General features: G+C 43.3%; 1 protein-coding gene across 5 annotated transcripts in view; it reads right to left on the reverse strand.

Annotated features, from left to right (window-relative positions):
- The window catches only part of TSNARE1 (t-SNARE domain containing 1), a 450,161-nt gene that overhangs the window by 341,553 nt on the left and 81,219 nt on the right, over positions 1 to 27,389 (reverse strand). For all 5 annotated transcript variants that reach the window (XM_059867827.1, XM_059867836.1, XM_059867801.1 and 2 more), the window contains one exon: positions 8,780 to 8,902. In XM_059867827.1, the coding sequence (XP_059723810.1) occupies positions 8,780 to 8,864 (85 nt within the window). In that variant the 5' untranslated portion in view covers positions 8,865 to 8,902. The remainder of the gene's footprint in view (positions 1 to 8,779; positions 8,903 to 27,389) is intronic.

Consider the following 27,389-nt stretch of genomic DNA (forward strand, 5'->3'; position numbering starts at 1 on the left):
GAATTGCAGCTCTTCTTCCAATGCCCAGGAATGTCCACTCCCAAATTTCCTGGGGTTATTACAGCAATAGTGCAGGAGACAGAGCATCACTGTACATGGATATCCAAACTAGGACGGATCAGGCTGAATTCAATTTCAACCTCATTTGGTTTCCTGATGAGCACATTAATAAAAAAGCCAAGAAAGCAATAGGAAAAAAAAAGACCTTTTAGCAGCCATAATGGCAATAAAAAGTGTCAGCACCTTCACAAGAAGGAAATACAACATGGAGTAGATAAAGCTGTGTTAGAAATGGCAGTCTGTTCCTGGACACCACCTTTTCCAGTGAAGTTTGGGATTTCTTCCACTCATATTGCAGGAAAGGAGTTGCAGAACCTCAGGAAATAATGCTGGCTGGAGTATTTAGCCTGTCTGGATGCTGATTCTGCTTCCTCCCTGGGGAGACAGCTCGATGAACCCAACTGGGATGCAGCCACCACTCCAGACACTGGAAATATTCCAGCAAACCTGGAATAAGCTCTGATGTGCTCTACCCCAATTTAAGAATGAAACCATCCTAGCAGCACATCTGCCTGGCACAGCAGGACACTGGGGAGCACTGGGATGTGCAGGTGGAGACAGCTCTGATGGAAAATCAAACAGCTGCAGAAGGGTTGCTCCAGCCTCATCCTATTTCCCATGGATCCCCATTCAGCAAACATGGACAGATGTTCACACAAGGTCATGCAGCAATCCCACTGCTCAATTTCAGCTGTATCTTGTTTCAGGTGGACTTTTTTGCAGGCACAGATCAAGAAAAACAGGCTGCAGATCCTATCCGAGCATTGGGTAGTGCCAGGATGGAAAGAACAGGATGCAAAGCACAGGGTGGAAGCCCAGTGGTGTAGAAAATGTTGAAGAAGACTTGCAGCACTTGCAGGAATTTCATAACAGAGCCAAGCACTCCCTTACGGCTCGTTGGGGGGGCACTCTGCTCTCCTGACCAGAAAAGTGCTCTTGAGAAACTTTTCAATTTTCAAATTTTCAAAACCACACAACTGGATTCAATGTACAGAATTAAAAAATCTTGGAAGCATTGATTCGGGTCCCTTCCAATGGTTTGGGTTGGAAGGGACCTGAAAGATCATCCTGTTCCAGCTCCCTGCCATGGGCAGGTACACCTTCCACCATCCCAGGTTGTTCCAAGCCCCATCCAACCTGGCCTTAAATACCTCCAGGGATGGGGCATCCACAGCTTCTCTTGGCACCCTGTGCCAGGGTCTGACCACCCTCACAGGGAAGAATTCCTTCCTCACATCTCATCTAAATCTTCTCTCTTTCATTTTAAAATCACTGATGTCTTGTCCAGGTCTGAACAGCTCAGACAAGAGCTGGTAGAAAGTTTGAATGAGCCAGTAGCTGAGTTTTATTTTGTTAATAAAACCTTTCTTTCCTCTGCCTGCAAGACGAAGAAAAGCCTTTGAAAGAGCAGCCAGAAGGGAAAAGACATTGGGCTAAATTCATTTCAGGAACTGAAACTAAAGCACAGTCTCTTCTCCTCTAGGAAATACACTCATGTGGGAAGACATCCCAGAAGGGCAGCCCCAGGTCTGGGCACACATTGGGAAAGTAAAGGAACACAAACACATTCATGGAATCACAGAATCACAGAATGGCCTGGGCTGGACCTAAAAAAACATCTGGTTCCAAACATCTGCAATGGGCAGGGACACTTTCCACTGGACAGTTTCCACCAGCAACATTAATTCTGTTCTGCTTTCCCTACCAAGGCACCTCTAGCACACAACAAGCCAGCTCTGGGCAGAGGATCTTCTTAAACTACTTCTAATTCCACTGTAATTGAGTGGAAAATGAAGCAAGCTGTTCTGAGCTGTTCTGATATTTAAATGCATTTCCAGCTGAAATGCCTAAGGAAAGGTGAGTGTCTTTGATTTCTGATTTTCTGTCAAAGACTGGGACTGCCAGCATGAGTTTTATATGTTTGTATTAAAATTGCTTTGGATAATCAGGAATAGCAAATAAAATCGGTAAAGAAAAAAAAAAAAAGCTTATTTTTACCCAAGAAGTTTTTGTATTGGTTTGTTGGTTTTGTTGCTTTTTTTTTCTTCCTGCTAAGAAGTTGTCAGCTCACCATCACATATTTCAATAAAATACTTATTTATTCCAATGGTGTCTTCTGGTTTTGCTAGCAATAGAAATAAATGCATAACCACTTCCAATTCCTGAAATACTGAAATTATAGCAAAACATTCATTATAATGTTAAAAATGCCAAAAGGGATAGGGCAGAGGTTTTCAAAACAAACAGTTTCAAAGTCAATTTGTGTTTGAAAGTTAATTCTCCTGGCAATTCCTTTTGCTATAGAACATGTTGTTCATTATTATTTAATATGTTTTCTTAAGTTTAGTCTTATTAATTCATTAAATCATTGCTAAGATCTCCAAGAACTGGATGTAAGGAAGAGAAGATCTTCTAAATCTAGTGAAAATGGACTAAGAAAATAAATATATAACTTTTGGAAGTTTTGCACAATAGCAGAGAAACAATATGAAATAATTCTGCAGATGCCACAAGAATGTTTTGGGGGTTGTCTAGTGAGAGAGATAATCTTATTATGATTTTTTGTTTGCACTTAGACTTTAACTTGCACTTTACTAGTGACTTATTAAATATGACACCCAACTCCTCAACTTCTGTGGGACCATAAATTTAAGAAAATATGATGAAACCCAAGACCTAGAAGCCAAAATCAATCATTAAGACTCTCAGAAATGTTTTACACAGCACTTGACAAGCCACATTATTGTTTAGAGCTTTCTAAATTAGAGACAAGTCCAGGAGGAAACCTTGGAGCAATATTTGTGAACCCACCTAAGCATGACAGAGAAAAGCTGCTACAGGAGGTCACATCTTCAGTCCTCCCTCCTTTGAACCTTGGACTTGATGATCTTGGAGGTCTTTTTGAACTGTAATGATTCTGTAATTCCACACTTGACAGGACTCCATCCCAAAAGCAGTTTGTTTAAATTACTGAATGTGATCTGGTCCAGCCCTTCAGTTTGAGACTTCAGCCTTTGAAAAAACCACTCTTAATATTGCATAGTAGCTTTGAACATCCCCCAGAAAATCAACAATTTTGTTCTTGCTTTCTTTCACTGTTTTTATGTCTTTCTAGCACTCTTTCCTGAGGACATTTAAATGCATGACTATGGACAGTGCTCCTCACTGCCCCAGTGAGGAATAGCTGCCATAACCAGACCTGGACCTCCCACCAGCCCCTCTGGACAATGCCCTGCACTGCAACCACCATGGGTTTCAACTTCCCTTCAGCAAATTCCAGTATTCCAAGTACTGCAATTAATTTAAGAAGCCAGAAAAACCAAAGCAGTGCTCAGACCCCAAAAGAGCAGCAGAATTACCCACCTGCTCAGTGTTAATCAACCCCAGGGGGACTCCCTGTGTACTCAGGAGTTTGTTCTGTGCTTCAGCTCTTGCAGCCTCAAGATGTGGGGCTGGCAGTGGATTCCTTCCCATGGTTTGACACCAGACTTGGGGCTGAGTGAGGCCACAGGGTGGTGAGGTGTGTTGGGGTTTTTCACAATGGGATGGGACTGTTGGGACACCTTCCTTGAGCTTTATTGCAGCATCAGCCTCACAACATGGTTGAGACTATTGAAAGATGGCAGCAGTTCACATCCTGCCAGCAGCAGCCAAAGATTCCTTTGTTACAGAGCATTTTAAAAACTTTCCAGCCAACAGCATATTGCTAAAGCCTACAGACAATTGTTGTAGCCAATCACTAAAAGTACACATACACCTGTTTCACACAATGCTTGCTTGTCTGCTTTCTATGAACAATTCACAATATTTCATTATTAAGCTTAAAACTGTCTACTATCTTGCTAAATATATTTTTCTGCAGTCTTAAGGTCTACCTTAGCCAAGCCTAAAACTCAAGCTATTGTTTCATGGCCTTGCTTGCTGTATTACTGTAACTTTTTCTACTTTCAGACTTTGCAGGTGCAGCTAGCTCTAAGTTTTCTGTTCTTTGTTTCTAAGGCCTGCTTTTACAGCATTCTGGAAATCTTCTTACCTTTACTATTTCCCACATTTCCTCCTCTTGGTGCAACCACAAAGAAACTCTCTTAACTTTGCTGCTTATTGACCACCTTTCTAGAAAACTTCTTACCTTCACTATTTCCCATATGGCCATGGTGCTGGTTTGCACCCAAGCTTTTGAGTGAGTTTTGCCCAGAAAAGGGAGTTTCTGCCAGCCTCATCCCACCAAAGGGGTCACCACCATCTGAACATCTCCCTCCCATGGAGCACAGGAGCTCTGTGAGTCTGCCAAACTTGGAGGCAACCATGAACTCCATGGTGTGTTTTTAAATCACTTCCCTGAACTGATGGAAAGGAGGAAAATAGGATTGGAGAGGACAGAAGGGTGGTTCATCTGTAAGGAATATTGGATATTTGGGAAAAACTCTTCACTGAAAGGGTTTTCAAGCCCTGGAACAGGCTGCCCAGGGAAGTGGCTGAGTCCCCATCCCTGCAGGGATTTACAAGGTGTGTAGATGTGGCACTTGGGGACTTGGTTTAGTTGTAGACCTGGCAGTGTTGAATTAATGGCTGGACTTGAGGATCTCAGAGGGCTTTTCCCACCTAAAAAATTCCATGACAGGTCAGTGACAGCACTGCCAGCTCTGGCAAATGACTTTCCACCCAAGGGCTGGTTGGTGCAGCACAGAGGCAGGTGAGTGGTAGAGATGGGAGGGCAAAGAAAATTATAGACCAGATTCCAGGAAAAAAAAAAGGTAGAAAAAAATCATTTAACAATTGCTAAGTATTGAAATGGTAATTAGGTGATTTACAACCAGAGAACACTGCCAAGGACAACTTGCAGGACCAATCTCATTTTGTTCAGTGACAAGATAACCAACCTTATCCAACCAGGATAAACACTCACATGTGATAGATCTTGAGTACAACCTTGGCCAGAGTCCCACACAAAATCTTCAGGAGAAACTGAGGGGGAAATGGTCTAAATGAAGTCACAGCCAAATCAAGCACTGACCCAGCAGTCCCTTGAGCTCACCTGGAAGCAATGCACTGCTGGAATATGAAATTAACCTTACCTTTTCAGAGCTGGCATTTAATGTCCAGGTTACAGTAAGGTTAATAAAAGCAGTGTTAAAAATCTCCTGTCTTGTAGCATTTTAATCCAAGCTATTTAAATTCCCTGACCTATATGCCTCCTTGTGTAAGGCAGGTTTTGTTCATTTTCCCCACAAAGAGATGGTTTTGGGAAGGTAGGTTGAGCACGGTAGAGAGTGCAGGTTGCACACTGTAGGATCCAGAGTTCCCTACTGCTATACAGTGTTTGCTCTCTGTTTATCTTAGACATATCACATTACTTAAAAAATAGTATTTTTGAAATAAATCTTTTCCATTTCTCAGGTTTAAACTTTAAACAAAAAGAAAAAAAAACCCAAAACAAAACAATAACTTTCTACTACCTGCTTTCTAATTTGTCCATGCAATACCAATTCCCAGATGAAGCCCAAATAAGCTCCTACAAAGAAACAGTGTAACACTTCAGTTTACAATGATTTTGGGGATCAGAATGAGGATATGAGAAGCAGATGTTGCTGGAGGAGGTTGTAACTCCCAGCTGCAAAGCAGAGACATGGCTTATGCCTCCACCTGCCACTCCTGGCTGTCCCTCAGTGGCTGTGGGACAACCAAACTCCCAAAGTGCTCTAGTCCAGGTAATCCTGGTGATCCTGCTTGTGACACACCTCAGGGTGCTCCTTGGTTAAGGCCACAGAACATCTGAGTTCTGCTGAGCTTCTCTCTCCCTCCTCCTAAAACCTGCCAATATTAAAATAACAATAATAATAATAAAAAAATAATTGTTTTTGTTTTTCCCCAAAAAATCCTGTATATCCACCATCAAAACCAGAGTCTGAACTAGTTTTCACCAAGGTGACCAGGGCAAACCAGATTTCTGAAAACACCGCCTCAGGATCCTCCCCAAACTCTGCAGATGGAGTTTGTGGATCTCCCTAATTAGGCTGGTCAGCAACATTAACCTCCACATGGCCTGAGGACGGGCTCTGAGTCCATCCATCATCACATCAGCCCAGAGCCAAGGGAATCACCATCAAGTAATTAAACTTTTCCATCCTGGCTGCACATTTGGATCGAGCATGGAGGAAACAGAGCCAAGGCAAACAGATGCATAAGCACAGAGGAAACCCCCATGGCAGTATCACCCCTCATTAAACAAAACCAAACTAAACCTGAGCCCTCCCTTCTTTTTTTCTCTCTGTATTACAGATGAAGCAGTTCCACCCCCAACACCTTTATTGCTGCTGTATCTCAGGGTTTTCTGTGGGATGTTGAATATTACCACTGGACCACTGCTGGACATTTATCTGCAGGGATACCTGGTTTTATTTATTTATTATCTACAAAGAGAGGGAGAGGTTTAAAGCACACACAGAACATTCCCATTAAGGTCTGTCCCTGCTGAGAGCAGAGACACAAATGCTGGTGGGAAGGCCACGCTCCTTTGTTCCAGCCACACCATGATCTAATACAAAAGGCAATTTTTCTTAGCAAGCCAGTCATCCATTGTCCAGAAGCAGGAGGCAGATAATTAGTGCTGCATTACCCTCTCCTGGCACTTAATTAATGGAATATTTGGGGATGCTGTGACAAAAGGCATCCAAAGTGTCCATCTTCTGTGGCAAAGGGACACAGGTTCAGATGAGCACAGAACAGAATCACAGAATGCCAAGCTGGAAAGGAACCTCAAGGATCATCAGATCCAACCTCTCTTGGAAAAAGCACAGCCTGGACAAGATGGCCCAGCACTCCATCCAGATGAACTTTAAAATTGTTCAACATTCTGGAATCCACCACTTCTCTGGGGAGGTTATTCTAAAGGCTGATTCTTCTCATTGCAAAACATTTTCCTCTTGTCTGAGTCTCTGATAATCTCCCCAGGAGTAACTTGCACCCAAAACCTCACATCTTTGCCATGTGAAAAGAGAGTCATTTGTGGCCACCCTTTAAATGCTGGAAACAAATGAAAAGGTCTCCCCTAAACCTTCTTTTCTCAAGGTTGAACAATCCCACCTCTGACTGAGACACAGAGAAAGGAAACTTCTCCAAGGTGCCTTGGCCAATGCAAACAGGTCCCTCCCCTTGCAATCTTTTCCACAGGGATGCTTAGCTAAGGGACCAACCAATTTTGGCTGGCTGGGAAAATCCATGCTGGAGAACCCTGGAGATGTATCCATGGCAATGCCACCAGACAGGATGTGTGCAAGCCTGCAGGGGAAACCAACACTCAAGTCTAAGCCATAACCCAGAGCATCAACAGGCTCTGCTAGGCCTCCAACACACCATGGCATTTCAAAATAATTGAATTTTCCACACCAGCTCCTCTTTGCCATCCACAGAGGGTGGCTTCAGCATCACAGCTCCAAAGGCCAAGCCACAGGCAAGCTGGGCACAATAAGGGATCTCTTCAAATATTTAGAGATTTCAAGTGTCTTGAGTTATTCTGTGAACTTGCATTAAAAACAGGGGTTCTTTCATACAGCACAATAAATATTCTTTTTTAATTGTTTTTTAATCTAAGCTGCAATGCATTGAGATCCATTTTTTGTATAATCCACATTTCAATTATCTTTTCTTATGGTTCTTTGATTGTGCCCAAGTACCCCATTTTTTCTTGCTTTTATGCTTTTTATTTTGCCTTGCAGAACAGCCTAAAAATCAGTATTTACAACTGAACAGACAACTTGTACTTACTTCAATACCTTCTTCCTATTCAAAGAAAAAAAAATCAAAATTAAACCCAAATTTCTAAGAAGAGAGAAACCTCTGCTTTTTGTCTTTTTTTTTTTTTTAATATGTATTTTTTTCCATCCAGGGAGAATCACTAATTGTGAAACAAAAAAAATGCTTCCCAAAGAACATTTGCAATCCTCAGAACATGAACACCAAATCAGGCTGTGTTAGTGAATATTGAAACCAAAGGCAAGTGGAGGGAGTGGTGACGTTCCTCCCTGGTGAAAAAAGGAAAAGAGATCCCTTTGCCATGTTACCAGAGCAAGCCAGGTCTGGGAACAAAATGAAGGATGTGTTCCAGATGAAAAGACTTGCTCAAAGCCAGACTAGATAAGCCCAGATCAGCCCTAGGGCTGGTCTGGCCTCTGCTTAAAAAAACGACACAAAGAGAAAATCCACAGCCATTTTCAAGCTACTGTTTAAGGTTTCAGCATTTCCTGAGTGAGTTTTTGATCCTGTTTGCCACATCCAAGCATGTTTCCCAAATTCAAGCAGCTTCCACAGCAAAGTTATCCTCTGGGAAAGCACAGCCCACTGCATTTTGCACATCCTCTCATCTACTCCCTCCATCTTCCTGCCTTAGAATAACCATTGAGACAAACTTCTTGTAAAGGTGATGGGGAGATGACAAAAGACACAAGACACTTTAGGGAATATTCTGCATTTCTCCTGGTTCCTCAAAATTCCTCCAAAACCCTCATTAGTGCTGAGCATGATAAGATTGGTAAGATGTTGGGCCTCAATCACGCAAATCAAACTGCAAAAGTTTGGGTTTCACCTTTGAAAATCAGTGTCAGGAATGACCCCTGGAGAGGGTGTGATATTTACACAGCAGGCACAGTGAACCTGAGCAAGTTAAACCTCAGCCCTCGGGGAGCCAGGTGGAATAAATTACAGCAGGGGATCAATACTTCACCTAGAGGTTGATAGCCTTGTCTGGAAGGGCCTCCAAATGGGTTCCTGCTCCCAAATCCACTCCCATCAATGGATCCATAAGACATTTTCTGGATAGTGATGGATGCTGGATTACACTTCAAACCTAAAAAACAGAAAAAAAAAAAAAGACAGGCACAGCCCTGTTAAAAGTCAGTTAAACCCAAGTAGCTGAAGAAAAATAAAGGACTGAGAAGGAAAATAAAAGACACAGGGCAATCTCCAGACTTCAGGATGCCCACCTGCAAAAAAATTGAAAGCACTAAAATCCAGGTGTTCTGGACTACAAATGGTTTTGAGGGCAAGCAAGTCATTTGACCTCCTTGTGTCTCATTTTTTCCACTGATAAAGGGCAACTTTTAATTCCTCACTGTTCACAAAGTGCTTTGAGATCCTGAGCTGGAAGGTAAAGACTTAAGCACTCAATCAAAAAAAAAGGTGATGCTGTCTTCTGGAACTACACCAGTACACAGCTGGCTGGAGTTTATCCATCACACTGCAGCCCTGATGAGCTCTCAAAAGAGACAGTTTGCTGTTATAAGCTCCTGGGCCTCCAGCAGGAATACTGGAGCCAGATTTATTTTGCCTTGCTGGCTAAAAAAATAATAATAAAAAAAAATTAAAAATCTGCAAGGCCTGAGGTAGCAGAAGCAGAATGAAATAAATGCAGCAGTCATAGAAAGACAACTTCCTCCTTATCCACAGAATTGCTTCACCCAGACATCCTCCAGCATTCCAACGGCGTCCAGGGCTTTGGTATCAAAATAGTTCAGCTCAAAGGCATGGAGATGATGGCAGCAAAGGAAGAGAGAAGGTAAAGGTGTTGCATGAGCTGGGAGATTATACAGGACCAAACCCAGCTGCTGCTTTCTTACACCAAGGCTGTGAAAAAATCACCCCAGACTGGTGTTTCTACCACAAAAAAAAGTTACAGTCCTGCAAGAATAGCAACACTTTTGGTGTGATGGCAAAATCAGAATGGTTTGGCTTGGCAGGGACCCTTAAAGGTCATCTAGTCCAACCTCCTTGGCCTGAAATATTTCTAGTGATGGGGCATCCTGGCCTAGTGTTTTACTCACCTTACCATAAACAATTCTTCATTATAGCTACTCTGTATCTACTCTTTTTCTTAGTTTAAAACCATTGTCCTGTCACTACAGGTGCTGCTAAAAAGTCTGTCCTTATCTTTCTTATACTAAGTATTGAAAGGCCTCATTAAGGAATCCCCAGAGCCTTCTCCTCTCCAGGCTGAACCACCCCAGCTCTACAGCCTTTCTTCACAGCAGAGCTGGTTCATCTTTCTGATCATTTTGTGGCCTCCTCTGGTCCTGCTCCAACTGTTCCATGTCTTTCTTGTACTGGGAAAGATGTTGGGGTGTTAGGCTGGATGACATGAGCTGTGATGCTTCATTCTGGGCTTGGATATTCAAATTTCTCATGTTCTGGACCAGACATTATCCCTCTGACAGAGAGCTGGCAATGGCCTCCACTTTCTGTGGCACATGATGTCCTAATTGACAGATATCTCAGGAAAAGTCTCTTTTGGGGTGCACTGACACTGACACTGACACTTGCAGCTATTCTTTTGGTTTGTCCTCCTTGCAAAGCAAAGCACCAGAAAATCCCAGTTCTGCACTGTACTGGGAACAGCCTGATGGCCTCAGGCACCTGTTGTACTTCATTCTCCTTTTTTTTTCTTTCAGAGTTTCAAAACTGAGGGGAAAAAAAAAAAAATCAGTGCTGAGATTCACCAGACAGCAGAACTCCAGGACCAAAAGAAATCACTCACCATCCTCCCTTAATTGGGCCAGACACATGAAAGAGGATGAAAGTGCAACTGCCTTGACAGAGCAATGGTTGGGAGCTAAATCCATTTAAAGTGGAGAAAATCCAGAGTGCAGCTTCCCCTGCCAGCCTCAGTGTACCACGTACACACATAATTGGTATCCCAGGCTGCAGGTGCCCCCAGGGCAGAAATCCTTCATTTTAGGGAAACAGCCTTCAGCCCAAACTTATGGAAGTTGAGCTGTGATGGCCTGAGCAGCCAGAGAAAAGGTGAAGGTTGGAGTGCGCTTCAAGGAGACAGAAAATGGAGCAAACAAGAGGAAGCAAGGGGCAAATTTGTAAACCAAGACACTCAACAGCAAAACAATTCATCGTGTCAGCTGTGCAGAACTGCAAAACCATGAGCTACAGGGAAATACAACCTACAATTGTACTTTCTCCCAGGAAACCTTAGAGCAACTTCCAGTAGCTCAGAAGGGCCTGCAAGAGAGGTAGAGAGGGACTTTTTAGTAGGGCATGGAGTGGTGGGACAAAGAGTAATGGCTTTGAACTGGAAGAGAGAAGGTTTAGATTGGTTATTTGGAAGAAACTATATATTCAGAGGGTGGTGAGGCCCTGAATCAGGTTTTCCAGAGAGGTTGTGGCTCTCCCATCCCTGCAAGTGTCCAAGGCAAGGTTGGAGCACCCTGGGATAGTGGAAGGTGAACCCCCCATGGCAGGGGGCTGGAACAAGAGGATCTTTAATGTCCCTCCCTACCCAAACCATTCTGTGATTCTGTGGTGTCTTGGTGGAAATTCTTGATCACAACCACTAAAACCTACAAGATTCAGCTGAAGATTCAGCTGGGAAGTCTGTGATGGACTTGGGAACAAAGCTCAGCTCTCCCAGGTCTCAGGTGAGCTCAGAACTACCAGCACAAGCTTCACTACAAAATGCAACTCAAGATCCAAAATTTACCTGGGAAAATATGGGCACATTGAAGACAGTTACCAGAAAGTCTTTGGGCAGAGATAAAGAATTATTTTCTTTATCTCCCACAGTTTAAGACCACTGCAAGGATTTTGGACAACCAAAGAGCTTGAAAACAGGCTCTGTACAGAGATTTTCCCTGACCCACCCTCTCTCTTCGGAGATAAGCAAGTGGAAACATTTCTTGCCATGACTTCCCCAAGGCCACAGACAACAAACATGGAGTGAAAGCCTCCACCCTGTTGTAAAAATGCCTTGATTACAACTGGGCAAGTGTTGTTTTGGCAAACAGTGAATGCATCTGTTTTTTCTCCAACAGAGTGGTGTGAAAGGGGGAGAGAAGGGGGCTTTTGGAGCACTCCAAGTGTTTAATGTTGATTTATCATTTTCAGGACGTGTTTCCATTTTAACGCTTTTTCTCCTTGTAAGGGAGGAAAAATAGAAAGAATTGAAAATGAAATATTTTGTTGTAGCTTAACCAAACCTTTTTAGCAGCAGCCACCTCCCACCCCATCCTACCAAGCTATTGAAATATCCCTTATTCATACAGCTCTGGAGCCAAATTCTTACCCCACGGTAATATATTTACAGGAAAATTTAAGAGCAGATCTAAATGCCTTTAATTTGATTGGCAATAAAAGCATTTCCCTCCCCATCCCCATGGCACTTCCCAAGTCTTTTGTCTACTGCTCCTCAGGGAAACTTGTCCAATTTACTGTGAAGGCAGTTTGTACAAATTGGAACAAGCATTTCCTAACCTACTAGACACAGAAGAAAAAAGAATAAGAAAGAAGAAAAAAACATTTTATCACAGCTTTATCCTCATCACCTGAAATAGAAATAAAAAAATAACCACATCCAAGCCAGACTAAAAGGAGCATGGATTTGTATTTTAATGAAATCAAGTGCTTGCTTTGTATATCTTGTACAAGCCAATCATGCCTGACTAGAATAGCAGAATGTAGAATCTCAAGGGAAGAGTTGGTCCATAGCTCTTGGACTGGGAAAGATATTGGCAAGTAAAACCATGCAGGCAAAATTAAATTTTAGAGATCTAAACCCATCAGTCTCCATTTAGAGACACCTGGGTGGGCAGCATTAGTGGTGGGAATGAAAGCTGAGATTTCAGCATGGAAGAAATAGGTTGTTTATTATTGTTGTTATTATTGTTGTTGTTGTTGTACTATTACATCTCAATCATTAAACTGTTCTTATTTAAACCCACAAGTTTTCTCACTTTTACTCATCCACTTCATTTCCATCAACCTCCTGGGGACTGTGAGGGAGTGGCTGTGTGGAACTTATTTGCCAGCTGGAATTCAACCACGACAGCACTTTAGACAATTTATTTATATTTAAAGTTGAGATTGGCTGAGAAAGACATGAGCTGGAACATTTCTTTCCAGACAATACTGGAAAAAAGTGGGAGAGAAGGACAGACATGGACATATTGGAGAGAATCTACTGAGGGACCATAAAGATGGTCAAAGGATGGGATGAGGAAAGGCTGAGGGAGCTGGGGCTCTTCACCCTGGAGAAGAGAAGAATGTGGTGGTACTAAGGTGTCTCAATATCTGAGTGAAAACAAACATGATGGAGCCAGACTCTTCCTGGTGGTGTTCAGTGACAGTACAAGAGGCAAGAGGGATTGGAATACAGGAAATTCCACTTAAAAAAAAAAAAAAAAAAAAGAAAAGAAAAACCTGCCTGTTTTGGGGTTGGAGTGTCTTTTTTGCTTATTTTGTAGGTTTTTTTTTATGGTGAGAGTCATCAAACATCAGTACAGGCTGCACAGAAAGGCTGTGGGGTCCCAATCCTTGGGGATATGCAAGCCCTGACTGACCATGTGCCTGAGAAACCTGTTCCAGGTGGCTCTGCTCTCAGGAGGGAGCTGGTCAAGATGACCTTCAGATGTTCTTTCCTACCTGTGGGATTCTGCAATTTTCCTCCTGTGATGCCTGAAACAGTATCAGAGCCATTGATGGCCCTCTTGGCAGACTGGAGGGCCCTTACTGTGCCTATTTACTAAAGAGGTGGAGAAAAGAGTAATAAAATTGCAAACCCACCAGGTTTTTTTTCCAATTTCCTGTAAAGACAGCTGAATAAAGCCACTGAAAGTATGGTGAAAACAAGAATTGACAGCCACTATGCAGCTGGCAAGAAGTCATATCAAACCAAGCTTCAACTCTTTATAGAAGTTAGCAGGCAGTGGGTACCTGTTATGGTCTCATGTTTGCAGGGCCAAAGGAATTGATAAAAGCTGCAGTGATTTTTTTTTTTTTTTTTAATTAGAAAAATCATAGAATCACAGAATGGTTGGAAGGGCCCTAAAAATCCTCTACTTCCAACCCCTTCCCATGGGCAGGGATGTCTTCCACTGGACCAGGTTGCTCCAAGCTCCATCCAACCTGGCCTTGAACAATTCCAGGGATGGGGCAGCCACAGCTTCTCTGGGCAACCTGTGCCAGAGCCTCTGCTCCCTCACTGTAAAGAATTTCTTTCTAATACCGAATCTAAACCTTCTCTCTTCCACCGTTAAACACTCCCAGTGGATTTTTGCCATACCCAAAGAACAATCTGGGTGGTGTCCATCAAGCTCTGCTCTCTCCAAGTGCATTTTGAGCAGTGAGCTGGGTGATGGAACAGGAATTATCCTCATCCAACACACACACAGCACCCAACAGGGGAGTTAGATGACAGCTCCAGCCTCCAGAACAATCTTAACAAACCAGAAGTAATGTTCAACAAAGAAAATGAGGCTCTGCACAATCCAGGTCAACTGCAGGGGCCTGAATTTAAACAGAGCAAAGGAGAGCACCAGCAGGGGATGGGGAGCTGGCCAGTGCTGCAGAGAGGGATGGATGGAGGGATGCCACAGGCTTCCAGCTGAACACGGATCTGCAGTGACATTTCCTGTAACACAGGATGTGTAAATAGGATTACAATCTTCTCAACAAGAGAAGCAAACCTTCTGCTTGACCCCACACTGTGGCTCCTCAGCTGTAAGCAACAAGCTGCTGCAAAGATTTTTTTGTCAGTGACTGAAGAGAGTCTGGAGGGAACTCGGAGAATGACAACAGGTCAAGAAAACATAGCCTGATAGGAAAGATTGAGTAAATGGGGTTGCTTTTCCTACAGAAGTGAAGATTGATGGGAAGACTCAGTCCTTCAATTCTGCAAGGCTGCTGCAAAGAGACAGGGAGGAAAACATTTCTTTTCATTCCTTTTGGGCAAGACAGGGGAATGAATCTAAACCAAAGCTGGAAAGATGAACTGAGACATTGGGAGAGCCTAGGAGGAAGGATAGAGCACCTCTGGGAACAGGCACCATGGAGAAAGGTCTTCTGCACCTGGAGGTGGTAAAATCACTCAACACCGGCTCCAGTCCTGTTTAACATCTTCATTGATGACCTGAATGATGGGGCAGTGTATCCTCAGCAAGTTTGCCTGTCCCATCACACTCAGAGGAGTGGCTCCAAGCCCAATCCAGCCTGCATGTGGGCACTTCCAGGGATGGGACAGCCACAAATTCTCTGAAAAACCTGTGCCAGGGCTTCACCACCCTCTGAATATAAAATTTCCTCCTAATATTAAATCTAAGACAGCTCTCTTTCAGTTTGAAGCGATCACTCCTAGTCCTGTCCCTTCAGCCCTTGTCCAAAGTCTCCCTCCAGCTCTCCTGGAGCCCCCTTAGGCTCTGGAAGGGGCTCTGAGGTCTGCCTGGAGCCTTTTCTTCTCCAGGCTGAACAGCCCTAGCTCTCTCAGCCTCTTTCCACAGCTGCTCCAGCTCTCTGATCCTCCTCTGGACTCACTCAGGCACATCCACATCCTTCTTATGTTGAGGGTCCCAGAGCTCCAGGGGATTCTGCCCCTCTGGTGTGCTCTCACCAGAGCACACCAGAGGGGCAGAATCCCCTCCCTCACCTGCTGCCCACCCTGCTTTCAGTGCAGCCCAGGACAGGTTTGGCTTCCTGGGCTGCCAGAGCACCATTGCTGGGTCACATTGAGCTTCTCATCCACCAACACCCCCAAGTCCTTCTCCTCAGGGCTGCTCTCAATCCATTCTCTGCCCAGCCTGTGCTTGTGTTTGGGATTGTCCTGACCCAGGTGCAGGATCTCACACTTGTTGACCTTCATTGGGTTCACACAGCCCCACCTCCCTGTCCTGTCCAGGTGCTCCATTCCCAGCTCTAACACCACCTTGCTGATGGAGAAGTGCCTTCACTGGGGGCTTCAGAACTCGTTCATGATGATGACACCTCTATTTCTGGATGACCCACTTGAGACATATTTTTATGAGGTTCTTCAACCAGATAAAATCCTTTGACCAACTGGCCTGACCTTCATAAAGAGCTAGCAGATAATTTCACATGATCATCTTTACACATCAACCCCTACAGCCTCTGGTCAGTCCAGGTCACTCTTTCCATAAAAGCCTCCCTGAGGCTCCAGCTAATGAAGGACCATCCCCAGCCACTGTGTTAAGAGAGCTGTGTCTTCTGAACTCTTGAACTTTGCTGCTGATCTCTCTTTTACTTTTAAACCCCCCCTCAGATGCACTAAACAGATTGACCTCCTTTCATTTCTCACTGGGAGATTTTTTTACACAGGATCCACAAGGAAGAATACTCAGCATTTCCTTGGTTTCCATACAGCTGCCTCCACTTCCCCACCTGCAAAATGGATGGACAGATGCAGAGCTCTCCTGTTGGCAGAGTATCAGAGGCTCACAGAATAATTTGGGTTGGAAAGTACCTTTTAAAGCTCTAGAACAACCCTCCTGCAATGAGGAGGGACATCTTCAGCCAGGAATAACTTGGTTAATATGAAGGTTTTTTTGAAGTCATGAGATCAGAGGGCATATTTGCAAAGCCTTCTGATTAGGATTGACTCTGTCACTTATGACATAGATGTACTGCTTTTCAGATTATTTTCTTAGATTTTTTTCTCAATTATTAAAAACCAAAACTTGGTAAACCTGGAATTTACTTGGAAAAATGTCTTTTCCTCTTTCTCCCAGAGCCTGAACTTATGAACAAGCTCTGCTGTTGGATCACCTTGTTTTGTTTTGTTGGGTTTTTACTCAATGGTTTTAGCATTGAGTTGGTGTCATTGCACAAATCCCCAGGTGCCTCATAACACAACTGTCAGAGGTCAATCAGAGTAGATGGAGGGGATGACTTTCTTCTTTGTCACCCTGGGCCTTTGAGGCAATTTATTCCCTTCTGGATCTTCTGTGTAGTTTGTAATATTAGTGTAATGTCCCTGGATGGCTTTGGGCAGGCAAGGAGAGGAGACCAGTGCTCAGGAGCTGCAGAAATGCCAGGCAGGAGGGTGGTCAGGAGCAATGCCTAGCCTGCAGCAGGGCTGGGAGTGCAGCAGTGCAGATATTTCCTCACGCTTTGCTTCCCAGCTGAATTCTAAAGCTGATGGAAGGTCCTTGGAGAGTGAAGTCATCTCTGTCCCCAAAGCCTGAGGACCTCACTGTCTAGCCTAGGTTGACAAGACACAAAATACGACAACAAAAAAAACAACAACAACAACAACAAAACCCCCAGGGCATCATATCCATAATCTTGTACAAATTAAACAGGCTTCCAGAAGCTTCTAGAGACACTTCTGTGGTACTTGACTGGCGTGACATCACCAATGACTGTGAACAGCCTGACTCAATCCCTTGAACTGTGCTCTTGTCTCCCCTCCTCCACTGAAGCGCACGACAGAGCAACGCGAACGCCCACGGCCCGGAGGCATCGTGGAGTAGATGCAGAGTAAAACCAGCAGAGATTATCTCAGGAATGAGCTGTTCCTGCTCATCTCTTGATTTCCTCAGAAAGAATGACAAAAATTCTCTTTTTGCGTTCTTCCTCATCAAAGTCCTTATTTGAGGAAAGCACCTGATTGCTTCCCAATGGATTTGATTTCTCTTCCCAGCTGCCACTGTAGATGTCTCCAGGAGCAGAGCATTTTGTCCCGGGAACAGATAGGATCAGGACAGGCTGCGAAGTCAGAGGCAGCGAGATAAGACACCCATGACATTTTATGGAGATATACACCGAGCCACAAGCAGAGACAGCTGGTTCACTGTGCCTCAAAAGCTCTGGCTGTTCTCAGCACATCTGATTGCAGCCTTTGCTCAAGCTCATTTTTCACTCAGCTCAGCAACACCACGCAAAGCCAACAGGAACAGTTCCTGTCTAGCCCCTTCTTTCATCACTCAATCATCCCCAAGATTTTCAGCCATAGCAGCACCCATCAGGTAGAACAGACTCTTTCCTGCCATCAGACGGCACCTCCAACCCCAGCAAGCTCTGGATTTCTTTCACTCAGGACCTCCTGTTGATGTCAGAGGGCTTCAGATCTGATGGACTGACATGAAACATAAAGCAGAAGGAAACCACATGCAATAGAGTTTAGAAGGGGTGGATGCAAGTTGTCTGCACACATTTCACATTGCACCAATGTCTGCACATCAGACACAAAGAACAGAGGCAAGGAAAGCAATCTGGAAGTTTGCTGTCCTCCTTTCATGTCAGTCCCAGCTGCCACTTCAATAAACAGACTCTCCTTCCACATCTACCTATCTTCACATCTTCTCACAAGAGAACAGAAGACAGGCTTCAAATCCTGCACCAGAGACAGGCTGGCCTTAGGCAAATGCCAAGAAAAAGGGCTGAATATGTTTTGTTTACCTTGGGAATCTCAGATTCATAGACCCTCCCACTCCTCCCCCCCCCGCTTAAGGTATGTAAACTTCTGGAGAGCAAAACTACCTGCTAGAAAAAGTCTTCCATCAAAAGGATTACAGATGCTGTGGAAAGAAGGATGCCTTCCACCCTCAGAGCACAAGGCAGCACACCCTGAGACAGTTTGGTTCCCCAAAGCAGCAGATGAGGGTGATAAATGACAGCGTGATGGTACAGGCAAGGCCAGCCCTCAGGACACAAATATCTTTACTGTTGGAGAAGCAATCAGGCTCTCCTGATACTGAGGAATTCAGATCAAGAGAAAAGGAGCCTCCTGAGTCTTTTGGGCACTGAGCTGTGTGTAATGTTCTCTGCTGTTCCAGGCCATACCATGGCAGTGCTTTCATGACTTAGTGCCAGGTCACTCTGAGCTCATTTTGATCAAGATGTGATGTCACCCTTCCTATTTTTTAAACTGACATTAATACAACAGTTAAACATTTCTTCTGGCTCCTGCAGAAGATGATCTAGACAGTTTCAAACCCTGGACTGCCTGAGTACAAATGCTCCAAAACTCTGTTGCTTCTACCTCAAAGGTTTTCTTTCTATTTTTTACCTATATTGCCTTCTTCTACTTGCTGTTTTGTGCTATGCTGTCTATTTCTTGTGAACCTTGCATGTAGAACAGTCTCAATCTATCCATACGCTAGACAAACACAGAAGTATTACATATTTCACTGAACAGCAAAATTAAATTTCCAGTCAGTTCAAAATCCAGGTTTCATCCGCCTTTTCACTGGTTACAAAAGATGAATATTAATGTATATTTGCTGTAATAAAAAACAGGGATGAAGAACACAGGAAAGAAGGAACTGGTGTCTAGTTTGCTACTCTGACGTTAGAGTAAACTTATTAATTATAAAACATGTACACGCACGAATGGACAGAAACCAACTGCACCACACTAGGTCAGCTTAACAAAATTAGAAATGGCATTTATAAATTTATATTGGATTTCAACAGAATAATGAAAAATGCATCTGAGGATGGCAACAAATTCTGAGTTCTCGGGAACATCTTGATAGACAGAGCTGCAATTGCTTAGGGAAGGAAGATGCAGGGCAAAATGGGTGAATTAATAAAGTAATAGATTCCTAAATCCCAGGATCCTGCTCCCCCATCAACAAACATAACTCATTTCCACTTCCCAAAGAAGAAATATCGTTATTCAATACACACAATCAGAATATGCTCTCACCTCCACCAGTGCTTACTAGCAGTCACATTATAAATAAACCTTGCAGAAGAGTAAATGAGAAGCAGCATGGTCTGCTGAGGACACAGTGCCCAGTGGGAAATAAAGAATCTACTTCTACCTTTGGCTGTGATTCATCAAGAAACAAAAAAAAACTTGGTATCTTCACTTCAGGTTTCCTACCAAGACCATGGGAGAAGATTGAAGTCAGTTATGTCCAGTGTAAATCTAATCAACAGATCACAGGATATGGATGGAAAAGACTTCTAAGATCATTGAGTCCAACCATTAACCCAACACCATGGTGTTCAAACCCCCAAGGGCCACTTCCACAAGCCTTTTGAACATTTCCCTGGTTGGTGATTACACCACCTCCTCGAGCAGCCTGCTCCAGTGCCTGACTACTCTATTGGTGAAGAAATTTTCATGAACCATAGCCCAGAGTCAGCAGTGGCTGTGAGCCAATTTTCCTACCAGACTAAGGTGAGTTTGCTAAAAAACTTACAGTGAACGTGCCATTGCACATATTTGAGGAAACACAACCATGGTCAATTTCCCAACTCATTCAGTTTTGCCACAACCTCTCCCTGTCAAAGAACGTGGTTGATCCCTTAATTATTTCAAGTGGTTCTTAATATTCCATCAATCTGATCTTCACAAAAAGACTTTCTGCCTGTGCTTTTAAACCACAACACAATCTCTCTGAGCCAGGGGGGAAGGTGAGCACCATGATTATTTCAACTTTCCCTCTCCTCAAACAAAAAACTTTTTACAATTTTTTTTGTAAACTAAATAAATGCTCCACAGCAGAAGGAAAGTCACAGGGAGGCAAGGAATTGCTAGGGTTTTTTGCAGCAAGGCAACAGGATGAGTATTAACATGGACTGAAGAGGAACGAGCAGTAGAGATGTTTTTCACCACAGACATTCACCAGAGGGACAAAGCAGAAAAACACAGCAACAAATCCTTGGAAATCACACTAACAACCAACCCTCATAAGCTGGGGATGCTCTGTAATGGAGCTGAGCCTCCTGCCACATCTCCTGCTTCCAGCAGAACATGGTAGGAGAGCACAGTAGTAGCACAGCAAGAGAAAAGAGATTTCACCTCATTTGAAGGTGTTACAGGCCAGGATGACAAGACAGCGAACACAGAACATCTGGACGTGTAAATATGTGCTGTCAAAGGAGCTCGTCTTCTCCAGACCAGCTGCACTCACAAAGCATTTGTGAGACAGCAGAGACAGCTACCAGCCTGAGGCAGTCTGTGGAGAGCTAAATTCATCCCTTTCCCATCATCCTTTCACCCTAATGACAGTGTCTTAGGTTGAAAGATGTGGCTGGGGGTGTGTGTTCTATTGCCATCTGTTAGAGGTGGGGCAGTTATCTTTGTTAACTGGGCAGTTTTCTGTGACGATGTTCGCAGGGGTCTTAGGATGAGGGAAGAGACGAGAATCTGGACTCCATGTTTCAGAAGGCTTGATTTATTATTTTATGATATATTATATTAAAACTATACTAAAAGAATAGAAGAAAGGATTTCATCAGAAAGCTTGCTAAGAACAGAAAAGGAATGCATAACAAAGGTTTGTCTCTGACTGAGACAGTCTGGACAGCTGGACTGTGATTGGCCATTAATTAGAAACAACCAAAAAAGACCAATCCCAGATCCACCTGTTGCATTCCACAGCAACAGATAACCATTGTTTACATTTTGTTCCTGAGGCCTTTCAGCTTCTCAGGAGGAAAAAACCTAAGAAAAAGATTTTTCATAAAACATGTCAGTGACATTTTTCTTTATCTCTTTATCTCTTCTAACCAATCCTCCCTCCAGGAGATATCTGCTGTTCATGGCCAGTGAGTGTCACTGCATGGCTGATAAAAGCCCATCATCACATTGGGAGATGCTCGGCCCAGGGGGAGGAGCCAAGCATTCCTACCTGGATATAATCAGAGATTTGGTGCAACAGAGCAGCCTTTTCCCACTGGATTCCCAGAGGAGCAGCTTTCTTCTCCACTGGATTCCCAGAGGAAGACCTGGCCCATTTACGCCACCCCTGGACCTTCAGAAGAAAACTGCACCCTTCTCCAGGATCCCTGCTCCAAGAGAACCACAGCTGGCACTGCAGGAGGGCTGGAGCCACCATTTAATGGGACTGTGCCACCACCCTGACCCACAGGGTGTCAGGCTGTATCCTGACTGTCAGTGGTTTTTTTTTGTTTTTTTTTTTTTTTTTACTATTGCATTTGTATTTTTAGTTTTGCTAGCAAAGAACTGTTATTCCTATTCCCATATCTTTGCCTGAGAGTCTCTTAATTTTGAAGTTATAATAATTTGGAGGGAGGGGGTTTTAAATTTTCCATTTCAAGGGAGGTTCCTGCCTTCTCAGCAGACACCTGTCATTTCAAACTGAGACAGACAGATATTTTGGAGTACATTCACCCTCATGATGGAAAAAGCATCGGTCAGGTCTGCTCTGACACAACCTCTAATCAGTTATGAACCAGAGACCCTAAAAAGCCCCATTTCAGCCAATTTCACAGTTCAGCAGGCACTGGAGGACTTCTCCTTCCTGTTGAGGAGCTCTTGTAGCACATGATGGCACCAAAGGGAACCGAGAGCAAGTATCAAGGAGGAAAAGCAGCTCGGCTCCAGTGCGTGACTCATGCCAGAGAAACGCCAAGCCCCGAGCGAGACGAGGCAAAACAGCTCAGTGGCAAACCCTGCACAGGAGAGAAGAGTTGCCCTTAAAAATGCAGACTGTTGTTTTTTCCACCAAGAAAGAGGGTGTATTTTTACACTGTGAACTGTATGTAAGATCCTGGTGAAGACAGGACGCGCAGTGCGAGGTGCATTTGTCAAAATGATGGTGCCAGATACTGTCTCAGATGTCCTGTGAGGCTGGGGTAGGGCTGGGACACCTGGCTGGTGAGGCACAGCCCGCTGGGCTGGCAGAAGAGTGGGAAAAAGCTGAAAATTAAGGCACCTAAATCATGGAATTTTTTGGATTGGAAAAGACCTTTAAGACCATTGAGTCCAACCAGACACTGCCAAGGCTACCACTAAATCATGTCCCCAGGTGTCACATTTACATGTCTATCAAGTTCTTCCAGGAAAGTTGAATCCACCACTACTCTGGGAAACCCTTTTTCAATGCTTGACAAGCCTTTTGGTGAAGAAATTTTCTCTTTTAGCCAATCTAAACCTCCCGTGGCACAATTTGAGGTTATTTCCTCTTTTCCTTTCCCTTGTTACCTGGGAGAAGAGACTGACCCTCACTTCTCAGTGTGCCCCCAGAGCTACTGGGAGAGACTTAGGTCAGTACAGCCAGTGAAGAGTGGAGACCCAGTGAAAATACACAGGAGGTGCCTGCTTTTCAGTAGAAAGAGGGAGTGGAGGAAGCCTGCAGCTCCTGGGAACCTTAAATATATAACAGATTTTTTAAATCCCTGAAAATTTACCTTTAAATGTATCATTTTCATCAGTCTTTTCAATGTTTTATCCAATTCTACCACTTACTTCCCAATACAGTAGAAGAACTAAAAATGTAATGTCTCATCAGACTGGGAAAAGAATATTGGAGTGCAGGGAATTCCCATAAAATAACACCCCATGAATTCCTGATTCACCTGGAAAAAGCAAACCTCCCCCCCTTTTTTTTTTTTTTTTTCCAGTGCAAGAACTGTGGGGTAATGAAGTAAATCCAGGAGGAGACAGGAATGAAAGTAAGAAGGAAGATAACCCTCATGTAAAGTCTAATTGAGCAAGAACTTCATGCCACAAGCTGTTGTGCATCCTGAAACCTTACACAGGCTTAAAAATACAAATGGACTATGAAAAGAAGGAAGGAAGAAAGGGAGAACAAAAATACATTGTGTGGTATTAAATGTACCACCTCTGACTGAAGAACATGGGAAAACACTGGTAGAAGTCTTGACTATTAAACAAGGTTAGACCCAGCCCCAAGAGCCAGGTGTGAAGATAACCAGATCTCCATCACCCAAGAGAGGAAAGAAAGGAGAAAGGAAGAGCATTGACAGAGGCCTGTCACATACCAAGGGCTCATGGCTGAGCATCCTTCTGTGTCCAGGCAGATCAAATCCAAATCCATCTGTGAGTTTATGAAGGTAAACACATTTTGGAGACTAAAGGCAGGAATGGGCACAAGGAACTAACTGCTGCCAAGTTCACACCTGATGAAAAGCAAAAGATGCATCTGTGCTCTGCTTCATTTTACTGCTCTGTACAGGAGAACTGCAATTATGTCATATAATTGCATCCCTGTTAGGGATGAATGTGAATTAAGGTGGTTATAAGGTATAAAAATATTTAAGTCCCAATAAGGTGAGGTGAGGTGAGAGACAAACTCTGCTCTGCTGTACCTGCTCTCAGCTGGTGACAGCAATTCCTACAGAACTTCTACCACCCAGGAATTCCTGTTCCAACATCATTACACAGAGAGGCAATATTGAGCAGAAATGCAGACACCCACACTTGATTTTTTATATCCTCTATCCACATATGTCAAATCTCACTGGTCCCATTATTTTATTGTTTGGTGGTGGTTTTAGCCACTTGACTCTACATAAACAACAGGATCCACATTTGAGAATTGTTTCCTCCTGCCCTTTATAGCCATCAGCCAGGTTTTTAACTGATATTTTTTGACTCAAAAACCTTTTTCAGCTTGAAGAAAGCGCCATTCTGAAAATAAATAAAACCCAAAAGGAAGGAGACCTCTGTAATGGAGTTGGGACATAGACCAAAAGAACTTGTATTTCAGATGTTCTATTGCACCATTTACTTCTGCTACATCCAGAATTTTGGGAAGCCATCCAAACCTGCAAAGGCACAAAATAATCCATGGAAATTACAGCTGCAAGGTGCCAGGGGCAGCAAAAAGTGTTTTGATGGGGAAAATGAAACTGAAGATTGAAGGATGAGGTGAAAAGCATGAAACAGCTTATGGAGGAAGAAAAATGTCCAAAACATAAAGGGTGAACTGAGGAGATTAGTCACTTCCAAAAAATAAAGTCACAAAGACAGTGAAAGAAGCCCTGTGCAAAAATTAGTTGGACAAAACTGGAGGAATTTTTGTCCTGTCCAGAGGTTTTTGCTTCCCCTCCTATGTCACTGGAGGATCCAAGGGGTCTAGGAGAGATGAGGGGAGGGGATGTGATGGCTGCTAAATCCCTGAGCACATAAAGCTCTGAAGAAGAAGAAGAAAAATCACGGGAAGTCTAAGGACACCTCTCTATTCCCAAAACCACTCACAAGCTCATGACTCCTCTGCAACATTTTTACAAGGACATGTAGTGAGAGGCAAAGGGGGAAAGGCTCCAAACTGAAGGAGGCAGGTTTAGATTGGATATTAGGAATAAATTCTTCCCTCTGAGGGTGGTGAGGCACTGGCACAGGTTACCCAGAAAAGCTGGGGATGCCCCATCCCTGGAAGTGTCCAAGGGCCAGGTTGGATGGAGCTCTGAGCAACCTGGTCCAGTGGAAAATGTCCCTTTTTGTGGCAAGGGAGTTGGAACTGGATGAGTTTTTAACCCAAACAGAACCATTCCATAATTTGCATTCCCCTTGGTAAATAACCTGATTAAGTGACATTTAACTTGAAAAAAAAAAATAATGCTCAAAAATCACATCAGCTATGTAAAAATGCAAACTGTCTTTAAATTTAAAGAAGATAGAAAAGCTTTTCTGTTGTACCTTTCAAATCAACCACTAATTTAACTATTAAGAGGAAAATAAAAACACTGCAACTGGAGCATAAAAGAAATAGTTTAAGGTCAAATAAAATCACAAACAATTCAGGCAATTAAGATCATGGGAGCACTGGGAGGGTGCAGGGAGCTGTGTCTAATGGTTCCACAACAAGACCAGAAATATTTATTCAAATTGACCAGTGCCTGCTTCTTTGTGCTGCTTTAATCCAAGGATTAAATGTTTTCCGTGAAAAAGATGAGAATCTGACCCCTAATGATCACATGCCCATAAAAATCAGAAGGTATTGCTGTTATTTCAAGTAGGTGTCATAAACTGCATCAACTAAATTTTGCCAGGCACTGTACACATTGCAGATCTTTCAGAATAAATCATTTCACTGCAAAAACAGAGGGTTGTACAGCCCCAGCAGGGAGGGGTAGTCCCACTTTAAATTGCTCTCAGGAAACACATGCCTCTTCCAGGACATTATTTTGCAGGGAAACATTTTAAAATCCATCTTCAAACACTAAATTCAAAAAGTTGAGGTAGCTGCTCTCTGCAGATAAAATTAAGACAAATTATAAGAGAATGAAACGCTAAAAAAAGAAATCTGGTCCAGATGGATTCCCGTCTGAATTCTATAAAATATTTACAGATCTTCTGTCACCAAAACTTACGTTTCTTTTTGATGAGGTGGAAGCCAAAGGCTCTCCACCTGTCTTATTTTTATTTTTTGGTTTTAAACTCTCATGGAAGATATAATAAAGTTATTTAGGAAAAAAAAAACAAAAACCAAAACAAAACCAAACACCAAAAAAAAACAACCCAAGACAAACAAAATAAACTACCAAAACCCAACTGACTTTAATCAGTGGATAATTACTGCAACTCCAATTAATCAATGTTGATTCTATAAATCCTATACGAAAGAGAGATTGTCCTTTTGCTTAATTTAGTCCAAAATTTTTCTCTAAATTCCAGGTTCAAGGTTTTGATCATTAAAATAGGCTTAGCTTGGATAAGCACAGCCCAATACCACCATCATTCACATAATAAATTAACAGCCTAGTCCCCTGACAGTGCTGTCTCTAGATACCAAAAGATACTTCATCATGTGTCATAGGGATAAAATACCCACTTTTTCATTTCAGACCAGCCAAATTTTCTGCTCCTAAATCTGTACATTCCATTTTCCAGCAGCCAGACTGACAGAGCTCAGCTCCCTGAGGAGGAGGGGGCAGTTTATATGTACATGACATGCTGATTGACTTTCTGTTCGCTGTGGTCCCATAGGTGATGGAGCAGAGGGAAACAGAGCAATCCTTTAAACTGCCAATTATCCCATCAGTCCTGGCAGGATTTTTGGAGAAGGATGTGACTGAACACCAGCAACTCAACTCCTTTGTTTCAGGGTGTGGATCCAGGCACGGATTGGTAGGTCTGGATTTGATGTTAAAAATAACAATGGGCTGAAACCAGGGGGATGAAGGTCCAGGTCATGGCTCTCAGATTTCCTGCTCAAGGCTCTGCATCTTTGCTCTTCTCCCTACCACCAGAAAGGAAGCCAAAGGTCTTAAAACTTGAATTTCTACCACAACAATCACAGAATCATAAATTTTCTTAGGTTAGAAAGGCCCTCTGAGGTCATTGAGTCCAACCGTTCACCCAGCACTGCCAAGGCCACCACTAGCCCATGTCCCCACGTGCCACATCTACACATCTTTTAAATCCTTCCAGGGATGCTGACACCACCACTGCCCTGGCCAGCCTGTTCCAATGCCTGTCAGCTCTTTCAGTGAAGAAATTTTTCCTGGTGCATGTGCTAGCCCAAAATTTCTGTCTTTGTTGGCTGTTTTCAGCTCAGTGCAGCACAAAGAACTATCTCCACATATCTATTTGCAGATTAAAAGGGAAAAACAAGCAAACAAGCAAAACCCACCCCACTGTGGTCTGCTTCCAAAGCCATTTCACGTATTATGAGATAAGAACTTAAAATGTTTTAGATGTTGGAGGTGTATCCCTTTTTTTCAATCTGACCTTGGATTCATTACTCAGTTATTATGCTTTTTATAAGCAGAATAAGAGACTACATAATGATTTGGTCTCCACTGGATGTTGACTTGATAAACACTACAATTAATTCAAATTACCATGGTGCCCTTCCTTTCCCTTCACACTTTCAGAA

The sequence above is a fragment of the Haemorhous mexicanus genome, chromosome 1, assembly GCF_027477595.1.
Source record: "Haemorhous mexicanus isolate bHaeMex1 chromosome 1, bHaeMex1.pri, whole genome shotgun sequence".
In the NCBI taxonomy this organism is placed as follows: Eukaryota; Metazoa; Chordata; class Aves; order Passeriformes; family Fringillidae; genus Haemorhous; species Haemorhous mexicanus.